This window comes from Aulonocara sp. 'chitande type north' Nkhata Bay, linkage group LG7, assembly GCF_057382095.1.
Source record: "Aulonocara sp. 'chitande type north' Nkhata Bay isolate Kocher_YH1m ecotype deep benthic linkage group LG7, A_spYH_male_GT1.1, whole genome shotgun sequence".
NCBI classification, from domain to species: Eukaryota; Metazoa; Chordata; class Actinopteri; order Cichliformes; family Cichlidae; genus Aulonocara; species Aulonocara sp. 'chitande type north' Nkhata Bay.
In genome coordinates this window covers 30,549,155-30,568,814 of record NC_141350.1, presented here as the reverse complement: position 1 = coordinate 30,568,814, position 19,660 = coordinate 30,549,155, and the positions used below count along the sequence as shown (strand labels likewise).

The window sequence follows — 19,660 nt, the reverse complement described above, 5'->3', positions numbered from 1 at the left end:
CAGAACTACGAACAAATGCTATTAAATAGGAAAAAAATGAAAAAAGAGAGAAAGTAGAGGTATTACTCAGTTAAATAATTAATTTCCCTTCCTTCCTACAGGAGGATTAAAAGCAAGACTGAGATTGTTGCAAAAGAATAGCGCAAAGGTTTTGGGTAATTAGAGGATGCTGTAGTGCAATTATATAATAAGAAGAACACTACAAAAAAGCTTCTTCTTTAAAAAAAAAAAAAAAAAAAAAAAGCAGGAACCATGGTAAAAGATTGAGTATTAATGTAAACATGACACGATACTTGAATTTCCTGTTTACGTCTAACTTATTTTTTATTATTTCCTGTTTACTTGTTTGGTGAGATTAGTGATGCCAGCCGAGTGACTTTCATCGTCTGTGTTAAATCTGTATGTTTTACATAATAACAAAATGAATAAATATTACTGATTGCATGACAACCTCCTCTAACTGTCCTTTGGAAAGGATAATCGTTTCAGACATTCAGCATGCTTAATAGTTCAGAATCAGACTGTCGTTTTTACAATAGTCTGTTGTTTATTATTTACAAAAAAATACAAAACATTTTCACCATGATTCATGGAGACAGTGTAGGATTATTTTGATTTGTTTCCTGATGTATGTGATGTATGTTTTGTGTCTGTAAAGCAAATTCCTGCAATCAACTACCTACATCTTATCTCTCACTCACCGCGCTGCAAAAACAGAAAGATCAAACAGTCGTATTACAGATGGTGTCACATATTTGTGAATCCATAACTACGTGTATTCAGGCATCTTGGCATGCAGAGACCCTGCAGCTGTTGAGGGGAGGACTGTCAGCGGGAGTGTATTTATGTCAGATCTATGCCAACATTTGTCAGTTACAAAGAAAGGTTTGGGCAGTAATTAACTGTCTTTTAATTTATTAATTAAAAGCTCAACTCGGACCTCAAAAGCTTTACTCAGAATGTATTCTCTGGAATAAATCTTCTCGAATTCTTCCGTTTAAAAATGTATTACTAACTGGTCTGCAGGAGGCAGCATTGCAGCCGACAGTGCATTACCTGTCGGATTTCCTTGGTAAAAGAAGAAGAGAAGTAGGAAGACTTCCCTGTGGCCAATAATTCATTCCTCTTTGGAAACAGTTAAAGGAAAGCACCGTCTCCTGCCTCGACATGTCTACAGCGTACAAAAACAGGTGAGAGGCATTCAAATCTCTGCCCTCGTGAGGGATATAGGGCGCGCGCACATACTGAAGCTGTTTATTTCAGCAGCTAGCCTCCAAAGCGTAGAATTAGCATTAGCAGCCCCGCTGACCAGACACGAGCCCAGTTACAGCCGCTGGAACACGCGCATTGTGAACGCTAATATGGGTTTTTCAGCTAAAAAAAGAGTCACCGTTAGTATCGCAGATGGAAAGCGCGCAGGGTGCTTTGTAAACTCAAGTATTCAGGTATTATGCTACCTCCGTGTTAGCACATCAGGTGACACAACTTCCTCCACTCCCAAAAGGCTAACAATTAGCCACTGTCCGGCTAACGGTATGTGCTGACTTTGTTTGTGTCACCGAAAGATTGACAATAAATCAGCTGTTCACACATAAACACTAGACCTGAACGGAAATTCAAACACATGTGCTTACTACAAACGAACCCGGCCCTCTGACCTGATAACTGCTCGACAAAAAGACCTTAATAATGCCTTTTTATGGGTTTTTTTTCTCTTTTGCTTTTTCTTTATTGAGCAAATCTTTTTCGTTAACAGTACATATTTTACAGAAGCTGACAATATTACCATGTCTTTGCTGTCAATGTAATAATCAAATCTCAGAGTAAATAGAGCCAAGTAAAGACTCGAAAACGATGTAAACATAAGCTGAAAATTTGACAGAGGAAGGACTGTTACACAAATGGCAGATTCTTATAATAGGAAAAGCAGGGTGTTTTCTGTTTAAAGTTTCCTTTAGATTTCAGGGGAAAGGGCCAATGGGGCGAATGTAGTAGGAAAAATAGTTACTGAGAAAACCCCCAAATTTGTTAGAAGAAAATAGCAAATTTTGGAGGGACAAATGGGAACATTACAAGGAAATAATAGGAAGAATAATAGGTCTACAAGGAAGAAATGTTTAATTTCTGAGGGAACAATAGCAAATTTCTGTGAAAATGTTGAGGAAATAAAACAAAATTAATAAGGAAATAACAGTCAAATTCTTGAGGTGGAACATTTTTGAGGGAAAAGTGACACATTTGTGGGGGCGGCATCAGTTTTGTTTAAATAAAAGGCACATTTCTGAGTCAAAAATACACCCAAGTGAGAAGAAAATGGAAGATTTAAGGGAAATAATCAACTTAGAGAGGAAAAATGGCAAACGTATGGAGAGAAAAAAACCCAGATCTGTGTGAGGGAGGAACAGAGGCAAATTTGTGTGGACGAAATGGGCAATTATACAAGACCTGGTAATATAATGAGAATAAATGGAAAGTGTACGAAATTACATTTATTTACATCTGATGAACATATGTTTTCTGTGCTTTAAAAATGGCTCAAATATTTACATCTTAATTCTGGGTTTAATTTTTCCTGTGGGAGATCGGCTCAAACCTCTTTGGGGAACGGCCGTCATGGCATCGCTCACTATTAACACTAGGGCTGCACGATTTAGCATAAAATGAGAATCACGATTCTCTCACGATTCTCTTTTCCAGTATAAATATTTATTGCACTTATTAGCTGCACATCAACTTCGTAACAGTTGAGACTGAACATAAAAACAATAAATAAACATAAAAACAACAAATGTCTCACGTTTTGTTGTTGCCGCAAAATGTTGTACTGCTTGAAATTCCGTCTCCACTGTTGCTCGACACTGCGTGTATAGAGCAGGTAGTGCAACAATAGAAAAATAGTTGCGGGACGGCGCTGTGTAGCGTTTGTCTAGGGTGTTGATCATTTTCCTAAATCCCTCGTTTTGCACAGTGTTGATGGGAGCCATATCTTTGGTCAGGTGATAAGTGATAGCCTCCGTAATTTCTTTGTGCCTGCGGGAGTTCGACGTGTATAGGGAAGCGCTGTATAAGGTTCCCGTTATTGATGTTTGGGTGGTTGACCGGGACGGATTTTCTCCTGTCACTTTCTCGTCATCCCTGACGTGCTCTCCGTTGTTTTTTCCCTGCTAATTTTAGCATCACACGGCACAGCTTCTGTATCACGTGGTATAAGGCTCCGCCCTTGTCATTTGTTGAGCAGGAAGAGTGAGCGCTTGTTTTCATGCAGATTACGTCCCGGATCAAAATGCGGTACAATCGTCGTCGTCTTTTTTTTTTCTCTCTCTCTTTTTTTTTAAAATCGTTGTCATTTGGAAATGAGATCGCACATAAGTATGAATCGAGATCGCGATTTTCTAACGATTAATCGTGCAGCCCTAATTAAGACTTTTCAGTCGGGATTGAAAAGTGTTAATAGTGAGCGATGCCATTTCCCCATCTTCATATTTGACTCAGAGACAAGAGGCTGTCATCAATCTTCTTCTAAAATTCACTCTCTCCTGTTGTCTCTCTAACTCTGGTGAGTTAACATTTGGGTCAGAAATGAAACTGGCTCTAATCTCGCCTCCTTTTTTTCAGGATACAAGAGTTCAAAGTTGCCTTGGCTGAAGAAAAAATCAACTTGAAGACACTGAGGGAGCTGTGCTTTAATGGTAACTGGATTTTTTTGAAGGGGTGGGACTGGTAATGTAATAGTACAATATTCTGTTAAGCTTTACTGACGGAACCTTTCTTTATTTAATGCAGGAATCCCTTTTGAAGGAGGCATACGAGCGCTGTGCTGGAAGGTGAGTCGCCCTGCCTCATGGGACCATTTTAGCTTTAGCTGGTTGTAATTGTATAAACTGGCGTCTCACTTTACAGACAAAAACATACCAGCAGACTCAAAGGTGTACTTTGAGGAAATGCCTCCAATACTTTATTACCTCATACTGTGAAAAGATGTGCTGCCCTTTTACGGCTGAACACTTTACAGTTTACTGGGCTGTTGGTGTCTAAGACAACTAACAATATCAGGGAACTGATTTTCTCTCCGTGAAATATCCAAACTCCAGGAAACACGGAAAAAATGCTGTCTAAGAGTTTCACTAATAGCTGCTGATCTGTTGTCTGCACTTTCTTTTTAATACTACAGCTTGTGTCTACATCCCTGCTGACACATGACACTTCCAACACTCCCACCACATGAGACCAAACTACAGACTGTATATAAAAGCTGGACATAGCCTCAGTGATGTCACCCAGTGGTTTTGGAGTGTGCAAGGAGCTTTGATCTGTTTGTAGGAGTGAAACAGCTTTAATTATGTTTTTAACACAGAGCGTCGTTCTTCTTGTGTTTTGTTTACCTCCTTCTCAGATCCTTCTTAATTACCTACCTGTTGATCAGACCCAGTGGGAGTCTTTCCTGAAAAAGCAAAGGTAAGTGGATCAGTTTAAAGCCCGATCAAAGAGCTGGTGCTTTGATTTTATTTAGGAGAACCGTTGTTTTGTGTCAGCTGCTCTGAGTCTGACTCACAAAACCTGATGCTGCTTATTATGATGCATTATGGTTGAAGTTGCAGCTCTGTTGTGGTTTCCTCTGTTTCACATGAGAGCACTGAGACCCAGTTTGGTCTTAACCACTCTTTCCTTCTACTGGGGTAATCAGTGAAATCTAAGAGTGTTGAAAAAGGACATTTTTAGTAAATGAATATGCAGCCTAAAGAAGATTGTCTTTTCCACCTCTGATTATTTAGATTTAGCAGTAAGTCTGCTCTGTGAGCTTCCCGATGTTCCATGTGCATAGATGGAAAGCTGGAGGCTTCTCGATTCTTATTCACTTTAAATGTGCCGAACTCACGAGTGGCCACACTACACTGTGGTTCTTTTGCTTTGTTTTGTGAATGCTGCTTAATTTGAAAAGATGAGTCAACCTAATTTTAAATGCTGCGGCTCAGTTGAGTAGTTCTTAAACTTTTTGCTTCACTTCAGTAGCTGGAAAAGGACACACAAGTTTTATCAGTCATCAGCAATCCAAATACAAGGACCCAAAGTAATCTTAAAACTTTTGGCCAGAGGGGCCGATGGCGCGATATGGCAGCCTCGCTTCTGTCAGTCTGCCCCAGGGCAGCTGTGGCTACAACTGTAGCTGCCTCCACCAGTGTGTGAATGTGAGAGTGAATGAATAGTGGCATTGTAAAGCGCTTTGGGTGCCTTGAAAAGTGCTATATAAATCCAGTCCATTATTATTATTATTATTATTATTTAAAAAAGGTGACACATACACAGGGGGAAAAGCAAGCAAACTCAGAAGGGAAACGCTGACAAATTTACAAGAGGAAAAACTGTAGAGTCATTTTTCTTTTAGAGTTTAAACTATTTAATCAGTCAAACTTGTCAAAGAATAGAAAATCTAAAAAGAAACTTTATTTAACTTCAAAAACAGGACGTGAATCCTTCCATGTGATTCACTAATATATGAGAATCTGATGTGACTAATCAAATTCAGTGATTATTAATCAATTAATGTATTCTTTCCTTTTCTTCCATGGGTCTCACAGAGAGGTGTACTCCCAGTTCCTGAAGGAGATGATCATCCAGCCCGGCATTGCCAACGCCAACCTGGGCCTTTCCAGAGAAGACGTGACGATGGAGGATCACGTGAGTCATCCTCTGTCGTTCTCTCTTCGCTGCAGTGACGAGCTGAAAGAAATAATGAAACCAAATTGTGCTATGAGTGATAAATCGAAATGAAAATTAGCATCACCTCCCAACAGTTATACAAGTGTCAGATTGAGATAAACAGTGTGGATTCTCCTGCTGAGTGCCATTAAACTGTGTCAGGTGAATATAATTACAGAGTCTAAAGTCGTAAAACACTCACTGCTGCCGTTTTCAACTCGAGCACTCAGCAAGCAGGAGTTTGGTCTGATTCTGTTACAGATCTTTAGCTGAGGTCTGCATAATAAAGATTTTACTGGACTCGCAACATTAAATTTTATGGCTTGGCTTCATAAGGTTGTGCTTGAGTGAACCTTTAAACGTGTGAGTACTGAATAATACCTTTCACTTTGTGACTGCTGCCCACACTGGGCACAGACTGTGTGCAGTAATTTATATTTGCACAATGGCACACAGTGTAGCATAAACTAGAGCTGTTACAGAGGCTTTTTAAACAACCAAATCCATCACAATGAGTGCCTACCATGAATTAATTTGGGGGCGACTGTGGCTCAGGGGGTTGGGAATCGCATCTGTAACCGGAAGGTCGCTGGTTCGATCCCTGGGCTCTCTGTCCTGGTCGTTGTGTCCTTGGGCAAGACGCTTTACCCTACCGCCTACTGGTGATGGCCAGAGGGGCCGATGGCGCGACATGGCAGCCTGGCTTCTGTCAGTCCGTCCCAGGGCAGCTGTGGCTACAACTGTAGCTGCCTCCACCAGTGTGTGAATGTGAGAGTGAATGAATAGTCGTATTGTAAAGCACTTTGGCTGCCTTGAAAAGCGCTATGCAAATCCAATCCATTATTATTATTATTATTATTATTATCATTATTTATCACTCATATGCACATGGCTGTGCTTCATCTGTTTGACTCTAAAAACGTGGGAGTCAGAGTCTGAAGTGATAAGAAGCCAAGTTATCTCCATGCACACACGCAGCAGCGTGATTCTGAAACTGTCGGATTTATATTTTGAAGTCACTTTAAAGTCAAATTTGCTCTGCAGTCAGATAAACGCTGAAGAGATGTACAGCACGTCCTTACAGATCACAGAAATATAGATCACCTTCTCCTGTGGCTCTTTGTCATGAGCCACTTGTCTTGACGAGTTTGATTGAATAGTTTTTATCTGATCTGATTCTTTTCAGCCTCTGAATCCAAACCCTGACAGCAGGTGGAACACCTACTTTAAAGATAATGAAATTCTGCTGCAGATCGACAAAGACGTGAGGTAAACACCTTTACCAGCTGTTCTGTTACTTCTGTTAAATAACAGTAATGTGAATGTGAGTGTTCACCTGCAGGCGGCTGTACCCGGACATGGCGTTCTTCCAGCGCCCCACAGAGTACCCCTGTCAGCTGATCCTGGACCCTCAGAACGACTACGAGACACTGCGTCGCCGAGTGGAGCAGACGACGCTGAAGGCACAAACGGTGAACTGCAACCGCAGCGGGGTCACCAATGTAAGCCTACATCCAGGGCATGAATGCGATTGTGGGGTCCAGCTCAGTTTTGCTGATTCAGGCCCATCTGTCGAATTTTGACTTTTCTGCCCCGCTTACAGTACAAACAGGTTAGTTCAGGTACAGTGACGCGCTGAAACAAAACCATCATCCTGGTATTAACAGCAGGAAGGGTTGAAGTTACTCACACGGCCTACATCAAAGCTGACACCGGTACAGCTGAGAAAAGAAAACAGTTAATGACTAAGAATTCATCTCATTAGAAATGTAATAGGAATGTATAACTTATGATGGAATGATGATGGCCATCGTCAGCTATTTACATTCGTTTGTTGTACATGACTTTTCTGTAAACATTTATCCACCTATAAATCACAGACCTGAATTACTGCTTAATTACTGCAACATTACATAAAGTTTTTAAAACTACACGTTTACACAGTCACTTAAAGAGGAAATGGTGCAGCATTTTTTTACAGGTCAGGCATTTTAACCCTCAGGTTAATATCTGTAAAAGGGGTTTTAATTAACTTGGAAATTTAGATGTAAATGACTGAAAGGGCAATACTTTACCTCAAAGGAATGATCGTGGTTCTTTGGATAATATCTAGACAGATTCCTCTCTCTGCCGTGACCGTCTTTCAACCTCAGTTAATGGTGAAAAATGTAGATCATGTCCTGTACCAGGCAGGAAATAAAAACTTGGCAGTTGTTAAAACTTAAACCCCCTGATGACTGCTAAAACGTGCACATAATGTGTAAACGTTAAGTTTGAGTTATGTGCAGAAAAAGTGTGTGTTCACAAAGCAGCCTTGGTCACACAGTTTGTGTGTACAAAGAAACGGTAGTTTTATTCAGAGGGCAGCAAGATTATTTATGTAGTGGAGAAACCCTGCTCATGTGGATATGACTAATCAGCATGAGCACCATGTCTCCATTTGTTTCACATCTATTTGATATTTGGTAACATTTACAGACATAACTGGCATAAATCAGGTGTTTCCTTCGCCAGTAAACGATAATAACATGGGCACATGTCTAATTGTCATTAATAGCATGTGTTCTGTGATAATAAGAATATTTTATGTGTTTGGCATATTTGCATTACAGTTTTGTCTGTTAGCATAAAAAATGCAAAAAAACCCCCAAAAATTAGAAGCGGCGTTAATCCTTGCTTCCATGTGATTGGCTGATTAGATATTACTGTTGCTATGCAGTTGTACAGGTGTGCCTAACAAAGTGGCCATTGAGTGTATGTTACTTAAAATCTGTTTCGGATCAGCTGTGTCTTGTTTTCTCAGGTGAGTTCACCTGGAAAGGCGCTGAACCTGTATCCATCTAACGAGTACGAGGTGCTGCCCAATGGCAGTGAAGCCCACTGGGAGGTGGTAGAGCGGATCCTCTTCATTTATGCCAAACTGAACCCTGGCATCGCCTACGTCCAGGGCATGAATGAGATTGTGGGGCCAATTTACTACACGTTTGCCACAGATCCCAACAGCGAGTGGAAAGGTTTGTAACGTTTAAAAGGGGAAAAAAGCTTACATAAACTCTGTTTTCCTTTTGGTGATTTTTTTTTTGTTTGTTTGTTTTTTTACTGCGGCATCTCACAGAGCACGCTGAGGCAGACACCTTCTTCTGTTTCACCAATCTGATGTCGGAGAACAGAGATAACTTCATCAAGAGCCTGGACGACTCTCAGTGTGGCATTACCTACAAGATGGAGAGTGTGTACTCCATGCTCAAAGACAAAGACATGGAGCTATATCTTAAGCTGGTAAGGTTCACCTTTAACACATTTCTTGTTCCTTCCACTAAACACAGATGCAAACAAGTATTTTCTTCAATAACTCAATTACCAAATTGACTTGAATATGCTTTGTAACCAGGGTTTTAATAGTTTTGCAATTTTCATTAGTTTTTATTTTTATTTAGTTTTGACTTCAGATTTTCAATTTTATATCAGTTTTAATTAGTTTTTACCAATTGTTTGCTAGTTTAGTTTTTATTTTTTTGAAAATCCTTAGTTTCAGTTTAGTTTTGATTAGTTTCAGTTATAGTTTTAGTTGTTTGCAATAATTACGTGCAGCAAAATCCCAGTTTCATCATATCAGTCATGCTCTTCTGCTTATCCTTGGGTATGTTGCTATTCCAGCTACCATACCCTGCACCCTGGACAGGTCGCCTGTCTGTCGCAGGGCTAACACGCAGAGACAGACAACTCACATTCCCAACTATGGGTTCTTTAAATAAATAAATAAATAAATTAGGGCAGATGAACAACCATTGATACCAGGCAACTATAAAATGTATATCTTGGCCCCACTGATACTATTAACTCTTGCAGCACCGGGTATTCGTAATTTTGGTTCAAGTGAATTGATAAACTTTTTGAAGGCAGTTGACTCACACAGTTATGTAGACATCCCCGTCCTGTTGTCTCGGGATGAATCACGCTGCCTTGCCTGGGGTTAGCTTCTGTTTTCTGGGGATGAGGGTTGAGTGTGCTCCCTTACCTTCTCAAGGTAAGCTAGGTTAGCCTTCTTGTGTGAGCTTTTCAAGTGCACTTTAAGGTTTGTGGGATTTTTTTTCCCTTTAGAAATGTCCCTCATAATTTGTCTCTTTCCACTACAAGACACTTTATCCAAAACACAGTCATATTCAAAGTAATCCCAAATTGGACTCAGGCGCTTTCTCCCGACTTTTCCTGACATGATTCTGCGCGAGGACGGAGCAACACAGACGACTCGACTAACATACTGCCACCTGCAGGCATAATGAGACAGCAAGACAAAAATCTGGAAACTCAACTTCATTTTCACTCTTGACTATTGTATGACACGCACACATCAATGAAACTAAACACATTTTTGCTATGAATTCAGTTAATTTTAGTTAGTTTTGTGAACACTCATTACAGTTTTAGTTAGTTTTCCTTTTTTTGTTTTTATTTCTGTTAATGAAAATGTTTTTTCACTTCTAGTTTTCGTTATTTCGTTAGTTTTCGTTAACGATGATAACCTTGTTTGTAACAGAGCTGCTTCCAGTCAACCCTTTTCCAGTTTCTCTTATTGATAAGATACTTTAAAAAAAAGTAGAAAAGATCTCTCCTGTCCTTCCTCTTGTAGGATTTAAATAATTTTTGTCGGACAGTCAGCACTTTTCATGATGTTTCTTTTCAAGATAATCGCCTGTAACTGCTGTGATTCTTGGCTGTTTGACAGACTTTCTTCTCACTCATCAGGAATTTATTTCCTACAAAGCAGCAAAACAGAAACTCCCACAGGTTAAACTGGGCTGACCAGATACGTTTAAAGCCTACTGACTCTGAATTACTAAACATGAGCTCTCACAATCAAAGCAACTTGTAATTTTCATGTTAGATTGTATGTAAAAGATGATGATTTTTTTTATTATTATTATTATTATTCATTTATTTTTTGGTAAGAATCAACCTCTGGGAATAAATATCAAAGCCAGTGCTGCAGCACCACAAGCTAATTTCTCTCGTGGTCTCTTGATGCTGGCTCTAAAAGCGAGTTAGTCCCCATACAGGGAGTGCAGAATTATTAGGCAAATGAGTATTTTGTCCACATCATCCTCTTCATGCATGTTGTCTTACTCCAAGCTGTATAGGATCGAAAGCCTACTACCAATTAAGCATATTAGGTGATGTGCATCTCTGTAATGAGAAGGGGTGTGGTCTAATGACATCAACACCCTATATCAGGTGTGCATAATTATTAGGCAACGTCCTTTCCTTTGGCAAAATGGGTCAAAAGAAGGACTTGACAGGCTCAGAAAAGTCAAAAATAGTGAGATATCTTGCAGAGGGATGCAGCAGTCTCAAAATTGCAAAGCTTCTGAAGCGTGATCATCGAACAATCAAGCGTTTCATTCAAAATAGTCAACAGGGTCGCAAGAAGCGTGTGGAAAAACCAAGGCGCAAAATAACTACCCATGAACTGAGAAAAGTCAAGCGTGCAGCTGCCAAGATGCCACTTGCCACCAGTTTGGCCATATTTCAGAGCTGCAACATCACTGGAGTGCCCAAAAGCACAAGGTGTGCAATACTCAGAGACATGGCCAAGGTAAGAAAGGCTGAAAGACGACCACCACTGAACAAGACACACAAGCTGAAACGTCAAGACTGGGCCAAGAAATATCTCAAGACTGGTTTTTCTAAGGTTTTATGGACTGATGAAATGAGAGTGAGTCTTGATGGGCCAGATGGATGGGCCCGTGGCTGGATTGGTAAAGGGCAGAGAGCTCCAGTCCGACTCAGACGCCAGCAAGGTGGAGGTGGAGTACTGGTTTTGGTTGGTATCATCAAAGATGAGCTTGTGGGGCCTTTTCGGGTTGAGGATGGAGTCAAGCTCAACTCCCAGTCCTACTGCCAGTTTCTGGAAGACACCTTCTTCAAGCAGTGGTACAGGAAGAAGTCTGCATCCTTCAAGAAAAACATGATTTCCATGCAGGACAATGCTCCATCACACGCGTCCAAGTACTCCACAGCGTGGCTGGCAAGAAAGGGTATAAAAGAAGAAAAACTAATGACATGGCCTCCTTGTTCACCTGATCTGAACCCCATTGAGAACCTGTGGTCCATCATCAAATGTGAGATTTACAAGGAGGGAAAACAGTACACCTCTCTGAACAGTGTCTGGGAGGCTGTGGTTGCTGCTGCACGCAATGTTGATGGTGAACAGATCAAAACACTGACAGAATCCATGGATGGCAGGCTTTTGAGTGTCCTTGCAAAGGAAGGTGGCTATATTGGTCGCTGATTTGTTTTTGTTTTGTTTTTGAATGTCAGAAATGTATATTTGTGAATGTGGAGATGTTATATTGGTGTCACTGGTAAAAATAAAAATTGAAATGGGTACCGTATTTTCACGACCATAAGGCGCACTGTGCTAAAAGGCGCAGTCTCAGTTATGTGTGCCCTTACTGTATTTAACACACACATAAGGCGCACTGGACCATAGGGCGCATACAAGTACCGTATGCGTATTTAAAAATAAAGCGGGAGCAAACCTGAATTCGGTACCTTACTCACATTTCTATTGCCGGTAATCGTCATCATCAACAACACACAAGCATACAAGTGTGCGTATTTAAAAATAAAGCAGGAGCAAAACAAAGTTTGGTACTCACATTTTTATCATCAATCAAACCCATCAAGGTCCTCATCCACTGTGTCTGAATTGAACAGCTGCGCTAAATCTCCATCAAACATGCCAGGTTCACTGTCTTCACTGTCAGAGTCACTTTCCGTGCCGTGCGGCTCCTCGGAAACGATGCCGGCTTTTGCGAAAGCTCGAACAACAGTGCCAGCAGACATGTTAGCCCAAGCATCTACAATCCATTGGCAAATTGTGGCGTAACTCGCCCGGCGCTGCCTTCCACTCTTAGTGAAACTGCGTGGAAAAAACCACCTGGTCTCCTTACATACACCTCCCTCAGCCAGTCTTTCATCATTTCCTCATCCATCCAGCCCTTTTCATTTGCCTTAATGATGATTTCTGCTGGAAACTTCTCTTTAGGCAAAGTCTTTCGCTTAAAAATCACCATAGGCGGCAGTTTCTGTCCATTAGCATGGCAGCCAAGCACAACAGTAAAAGAAGACTTTTCATACCCCGTTGTGCGTATCGCTAGCGTGCTGGTCCCCTTCTTCTCCACAGTGTGACTCACCGGGATGTCAAAAGTGAGCGGGACCTCGTCCATGTTTGTGATGTGGCTGGGCTGGATGTTTTTGTCGCCGATGTGTTTGCTGCAGTAGGAGCGGAAGATGGCCAGCTTTTCCTTATAATCCGCTGGAAGTTGCTGCGCTACCGTAGTCCTGGTCCGGATGGAAAAATGGCACCGTTTCATAAAACGAAAGCACCAAGACCGACCTCCTTGGAAATGTTCAATGTTCATCTCTTCAGCTAGTGAAACTGCTTTTAGCCGAATGGTGACCGTCGAAACGCTTCTCCCGCTCGTTCTTTGCTCGATGATCCACCGCTCGAGTCTTTCCTCCAACTCGGGCCACCTCGCCTTATGTCTGCGGAAACTCAGCTGCGTTTTCTTGACCTGCCGGAGCTTGTTTTCCAGCTTCCTCCATTTGCGAACCATCGATTCGTTAATCTTAAATTCTCTCGCCGCTGCTCGATTTCCATGTTCCTCCGCGTAGCTGATGGCCTTCAGTTTAAACTGTGCTTCGTAAGCGTGTCTCTTTGCCATTTTCAGGGTTGTTAAAACAACGATGTCCTGCATAATGCACATACCTGTTCTTTTATACAGGTATGTGCGATTGTCCCGGTATATACGATCAACGCCCACACTTCACCCTTTAACGTTCTCATGGTGTTCTCTACTACGTCCTCCTTACAACACATAGGGCGCACCGCGCTATAGGGCGCGCCGCACTTTTTGAAGAAAATCTAAGACTTTTAAGTGCGCCTTATGGTCGTGAAAATACGGTATATATTTTTTTGTTAAGTTGCCTAATAATTATGCACAGTAATAGTCACCTGCACACACAGATATCCCCCTAAAATAGCTAAAACTAAAAACAAACTAAAAACTACTTCCACAAACATTCAGCTTTGATATTACTGAGTTTTTTGGGTTCATTGAGAACATGGTTGTTGTTCAATAATAAAATTATTCCTCAAAAATACAACTTGCCTAATAATTCTGCACTCCCTGTAGACTCCCGGGTTTAAATGTCCAACTTTTCAGCAAAAATAAACACCTTTACAGCTTCTAGAATGTGACTGACAGGTGGATGGTGACACATTCATCTGTAGCTGCTAGCTGTCTATTAGGTTTCACCTCAGCTAACTGGAGTCTCAGAACTGGACCTCTGGACTGTATGGTGTTTGCATCTTCTGGGCCAATTTGCTGAGGATAGGCCTAGCAGACAGGTAAAAACTGCAGTCAAGACTGAAACTGTAGACCTGAGCGAAATCCAAATGGATACTAATAAACCTTCCAACTCCAAATAGATCTGGTGACAATGGCTGCCTGGGTGTGAGCCCACTGGGAAGTATTCTGAGTTACTTTCAACAACCCAAACTAAGCAGTTTCTGGGCAATACACCTAGTGCTCCCAAAGCAGCACCCATAGGGCATACTTCTAATTCACTGTCAAAATATTAAATTTTTTTCTTGATCAGCTGCAGGTGCAAGGAAAAAATAAACAGCCCTTGGAATTACCAAGATATCTACCGGTACTTTGATTATTCATAAATTCATAATTAGTCATAATTATAAACAAACACAAAATCAAAACAAACCAGTACTGCTGTGTTTTCTTTCATTTATGCAACAGCTTCATGTTCTCCCTGCAATAAAAATTTAAAAAAGTAAAATGCAGATTAAATTCTTGTTTAAAAATTGTTGCATTGACTTCCTGTGTGTCTTCCCCCCACAGGAAGAGCAGAACATCAAACCACAATATTTCACCTTCCGCTGGCTCACCCTGTTGTTATCTCAGGAGTTCCTCCTGCCAGATGTCATCCGCATCTGGGACACACTTTTTTCTGACCAGGACAGATTCCATTTCCTCATCCTGGTCTGCTGCGCCATGCTCATGTGAGTCTTTCAGACTGGATTGAATTTATTTCAGTTATTTTTATATGTCATCAATTGGACATGATTCTCCTGAGATTTTTAGAGCCAAATACAATAACTTTAGTTTACTTTAAATGTATAAATACAAACATGCAAGCAATCCAGGTCTTTGTCTTTAAGACATGACTCTACTTTTATTAATTGATCTGTCATCTTCATAATTATAATTGGGTATCATCTGCATACAATAGAAACTGTGTTATTTTCTAATAGATTACCTGAAGAACGCGCACAGAGCATGAAATGTTAATTATTCAGGTGTAAAAGACTATGGGCAGACTAGGCTTTCAAAGTCCGAGTCAGGGTGCTATTTAGCATTACAGTGTTCTTTGCGAAGAGGAAAAATGACTCGGCAGTCTTTGCAGAAGTACTTGAGTTTTGTGTGAATTTAGAAGTAGGCATTAGTTGTCTTACTTCATAGATGGATATAAGTGGGTGTCATCTGCATAGAAGTGTATGCACTTTCTTTTTTTTTGTTTTTTAAATAACATTTCCTAAGGGAAGCATTCACACTGTGTCAACTCCTCCTTCTCACAGACTTATCCGGGATAACTTATTGGCTGGTGATTTCACAGTGAACATGAGATTACTGCAGGTACAACTCTAAAGCACACAGTGTTCATGTTCAGACATGCAGCTGATGCTACAGGGATTAATTGGGCTGGATATGTCTTTCAGGATTACCCCATCTCAGACGTCCACACCATCCTGACCAAAGCCAAAGACCTGCAGGATACATCCTAACCTGGTCCTCGTCCTCCCGCCTTCTCTGGTCACGTGTGGTAGGTGGGAGTCTAAAACAAAAAGGAGAAAAAAAAAAAAAAAACAACAAAAAAACATTTGTCATGTCAAATGTGTTGTGGATGGACCTGACCAATGAAGAGTCTGCACGGATGTTGGGGACAGCGTGCAAAACTTGGGAGGACATGCTGAAACTTCCTCGAAATGAGTGGAGGATGGAGGGGTGCCTTGTGTCATAATGCATTATGGGAAAAGGCTCCCTTGGTACGTGCCTGTCCTGCTTTCTCAGCCATCTCTCCCGTGGAGACAAATGAAGGTCTGTAGGGAGGCGGGGCCACAGTAATCCTACACTACCAATCGTAACCACATGTTCAACGAAGGAGCCAAGAATTCAAAGGAAACTCCCACTGCGATCACGTATGTAGTCCGATTGAGTTTAACTGTGTTGAGCAGTATGTGCATGTTTGTTCTTCTAAAAAAAAAAAAAAGTTAATTTTCAATGATTTTTGCTGATGTAAGAAACATGTATGCCTTACCTTTTGAAGGATGTGAAATGGGAGATGGCATTTCTGTGTATATATTCACTCTGACATCAGAAACATGAAGCGATAGTTTCCGCCTGTTATCATCTCAGCAATGCTTTCTAACCTTTTGGAGAATCACAGCAGAAGGAAACTGCTGTTGAAAGAATGGTGTTGTTTTTTCATACTGAACACTATTTTCACAGCAGTTTTATTTTTTTCTTCCTCTAGCCCAAAGAAGCAAGTCTCACAACTACGTTGGGACCAATGTGCACTTAATTTTAATAGTAATGAAATATTAACAGTATGGTTTAGTGAAGTTCTTAATTTTTGATCAGCAATCAGTCCAGCTTCTGGAAATTGCCAATGTCATCGACCAATCGGAGGAAATGTGTGAGGAGCTAAAATAGCTTGTTTGAGACAGAAGGATTAACTGAGCCCAGTGTAAGATAAAGAAGGATTATTCTTATCTATGAATCATGCACAGTTGCTCAAGTAACTTAAAATGAAAAGAGGGTGTTTTTTTTGTTTGTTTGATGTTTTTGGATAGTGAGGAATTATCTTTACATAGCAATGCATCAACCACACAGCTGCCTTTTAGGCAAACTTTCTAAAAGTTGGCATGAAACACTTCTTTTCTCCTCTTCTTTACAGAGTGCAGTTGTTCAGTCAGAAAGGAGGCTTGGCTGTTTATAACAAAATAATAGCCTTGCTAAATTTAACTTAATCACTTTTGGTTTAGACTGATGATGTTCAGTGTGAAAACGGCATCCTGGCTCATTGCACTTTTCTCTTCTGATGTGCACGTCTGTGTCCAGCCTTGAGCTTGTAACACGTCAGTGAGGAGAATCAATGCAGAATCAGAAAAGAAGCGAACTGTTGAAGCTTATTGAGTGATGACGCTCATATGAAGGCACTCTGTGTGGATATTTGATCTGAACACGAATGAAAAGAGGTCATTCTAACTCTAAGAATTTGTAATGTGGCCCTACATGCACAGGCCCAGGGCCATTAAAGTGCAGTGTTTATCGTCTTTACAAACACTTCTCAGAAGTTGGTTTGGGCATTAAATAATCTAAGCTTTCCCTGTCTGCTTTTTATTTTCTGCTTCTAAAAATTAAACCTAATCTTCCACACTATAGAAACATTACTTTTCTTCATTTACTTTTACCTACAGTCTGTAACAGTGCTGAACTTTGAGGAAGTGTTAAGTTGCTCTTTCACTTAAACTGAAAAGATTATTCTTGCTCAACTTATCATAATGAATCAAAGTGGACCTGTTCTTCTTTTCCTGTTTCCTGTCTCATAGTTCCTGCTCCAGTGGTGGATGTTCATATTAAACACGGCCAAAGTTAACAAATAACAAGGTCAGTGTACAGTTAGTCCCTCTGACACCAAAGCTCAGGCTGCAAAATGCTCCAAACACTCATTTTTTTTCCTTTCTACTTTTGGACTTGCATGAAGTCACAGAGAAGGGACGTCCCTAATACAGTCATGTTAAGCACAGACGACCCACACACTTCAGTTGACAAGGGGCAGTCAGTCAGAATAAAGTTGGCTTAAAGGGGGAGGAGCTAAAATGGCTAGCTTGAGATCTAAAGGTCTGCCCCAAGGCTCCGTATAAAATAAAGAAGTATTATTTTGAACTGTGAATTATGCAAAGCTCCTCTTGTAGAGTTCAGGAAAAAACTGGAGCTGGAAATTAGAACAATGCATCCACTTAAATCTAAAACCAGTAAAATCTCAGAACCTGAGAAATGGCTGTTTTGTTTTAGTTTTAGTGACCGCTTTTAACTGTCAGACTTAATATAACACTAACTGTTAATCTAACAATAGCTTCATATGTAGGGAAAAATTTATGAATTACACATAAACTGCTTTAACACTTTGAGACGATAAAGTCAACATTTGTGAGAAAAAGGTGATGAGGTGAATCCAGATAAAGTTTTTCCTGATGGGGGAAAAACACAAATCTTCTTGCAAAATTATGACTTTAAAATGTCATTTTGGCTTCTTTTTTTTTTTTTTTTTTTTTTTTAAAGAACAAAAAAACCCCAAAAACTTTAATGCTTAACTTTTTTCTTTAAATATCACTCTTCTTTAAACCTGCAATGGCCCATACATTCTGCTGTAAAAGTGATCGTAAGGTGTTTTCCCACCAACGCTGTTTAGTCTGTTTAAATCGAGGATGTGTGAACATGGTGATCACAGCAAATCAACCACACCGAGACCCTTTGGAGGTGGTCACGCTGCGGTTCGTTTATGGTGGCTAAACCAACTACTAGATATACGCTACAAGTCTGAGCTAAAAAACTTAAAAGAGTAATATAAGGTTGGAGTCACAGTACAGACACATCTGGTCGCTGAGTGGACCGAACAGTTCACTTGTTTTCATCTCTGTGTGAAAACAGACCAAAACACAGGGAAAATCTACAAGTTTACAAACTCATCACTTATTTAGACCAGATTAAACGAACAATAGGTGTGAAATCCCCCTAAACTAACAATAGAAATCAATATTTAGTCAAGCTGGAGATGGTACGTCGCACTTTAAATGAAATGACAGATCTCCCAAAATCTGTATTTTCAGATTGTCTCAAATAATCTGAGCTGTTTTTGTGTTTTTATTAAGGAAAACTGGAATCATTTTTTTCTGTACAATAATTTCAGTTTATTTAATGAAGCTGTGCAAAATATTAGGCTGGAAAAACACATTTGAGCTCTGTTTTAAAAACTGCAACCAGATCAGTATTAGACCCACTACAGGTTTCATAATGTGAAGCCACAATCAGATCTTTAGTCAGCAAGATTTTTTTTTTTTTCTAATCTTTCCTGACAATAAACTGCAGAAAACTTCAAAAAGTGCAGTTTGGGTAAAACTTTCAAGGCTCATATCACCATGTGAGATATATGGCTGCTTAAAACAAGTGATAACATATGACCGGCCTCCTTTCTACCTGCACTTTGATACCAGGGTTGTCCTCCAGCTGTGACTCCTGCTGTTTAAATGGGTTTTTCAACCACAAAAATATTTAGATCTCAGAAATTCTGGAAAGATTAAATAAATAAAAAAGCACCAAATTTCATCCCAGTTGCTGAGGTTCCATGTCCTGTTAGTGTACAAACAGCCATGGTGCTAAGATAAAATTATAAGTAGCTTCAATAAATGCACTGGCGTTATTGTACAAACAAAAATGAGCTGATTCTGAGGAGGTCCGCTGGGAACCTTTCTCATATTTTGCTGATTTTACATCAAATCTTCCGCACTTCTTGTTGTACTTTCTAACCTCTTACTGTCCATTGAGTAGTTAAGGGTTCAGTCAGATCTTCCTTTTCTGTTTTATGTTATAACAGACGAACGTTGAGGCCAAAGTTGCTTTGAGAGTTGAATTGAGAGGCCCACGTGCTGTTTAAGCATGTTTGTTAACATGCTTAAAATGCAACATCACTGTGACTGATACGAGGTTAAAGATCAGTAATCACGTTAAAAATCTGAGATTAGTTTTTCCCCCAAATAATCACAATTATGATTTTTACCATAAGTAGCCCTGCCACAGCTACACAGGTTGTTCACATTTCT

General features: G+C 40.2%; 1 protein-coding gene and 1 long non-coding RNA gene across 4 annotated transcripts; one reads left to right on the top strand and one right to left on the bottom strand.

The window, feature by feature from the left end:
* Positions 1 to 1,045: 1,045 nt before the first annotated feature.
* On the top strand, positions 1,046 to 18,114 carry tbc1d13 (TBC1 domain family, member 13). 3 transcript variants are annotated; one of them, XR_015130325.1, is made up of 13 exons: positions 1,046 to 1,190; positions 3,616 to 3,689; positions 3,784 to 3,824; positions 4,394 to 4,455; positions 5,577 to 5,676; positions 6,884 to 6,966; positions 7,040 to 7,199; positions 8,501 to 8,711; positions 8,813 to 8,976; positions 14,619 to 14,779; positions 15,356 to 15,413; positions 15,497 to 15,976; positions 16,312 to 18,114. XR_015130325.1 is itself a non-coding variant. In XM_086299986.1 (12 exons), exons 1-12 carry the CDS (start codon positions 1,168 to 1,170, stop codon positions 15,560 to 15,562), a joined length of 1,203 nt encoding a protein of 400 aa, XP_086156112.1. In that variant the 5' UTR covers positions 1,046 to 1,167; the 3' UTR covers positions 15,563 to 18,114. The 3 variants fall into 3 exon arrangements, 2 of the variants coding, with proteins under 2 accessions (XP_086156112.1, XP_086156113.1); XM_086299986.1 differs by having other exon boundaries at positions 15,497 to 18,114; XM_086299987.1 differs by lacking the exons at positions 14,619 to 14,779; positions 15,356 to 15,413; positions 15,497 to 15,976; positions 16,312 to 18,114 and adding an exon at positions 14,362 to 14,603.
* On the bottom strand, positions 5,423 to 6,258 carry LOC147325455 (uncharacterized). The gene is made up of 2 exons (XR_015130326.1): positions 6,221 to 6,258; positions 5,423 to 5,718 (listed from the first exon to the last, which is right to left on the bottom strand). It is a non-coding gene; the product is annotated as an uncharacterized LOC147325455 (long non-coding RNA).
* Positions 18,115 to 19,660: the final 1,546 nt, after the last annotated feature.

Coding starts and splice junctions, on each gene's coding strand:
- tbc1d13 (XM_086299986.1), top strand. CDS start 1,168: ATGTCTACAGCGTACAAAAACAG. Junction 14,780..15,355: donor GTCTGCTGCGCCATGCTCAT/GTGAGTCTTTCA, acceptor TCCTTCTCACAG/ACTTATCCGGGATAACTTAT. Junction 15,414..15,496: donor TGAACATGAGATTACTGCAG/GTACAACTCTAA, acceptor TATGTCTTTCAG/GATTACCCCATCTCAGACGT.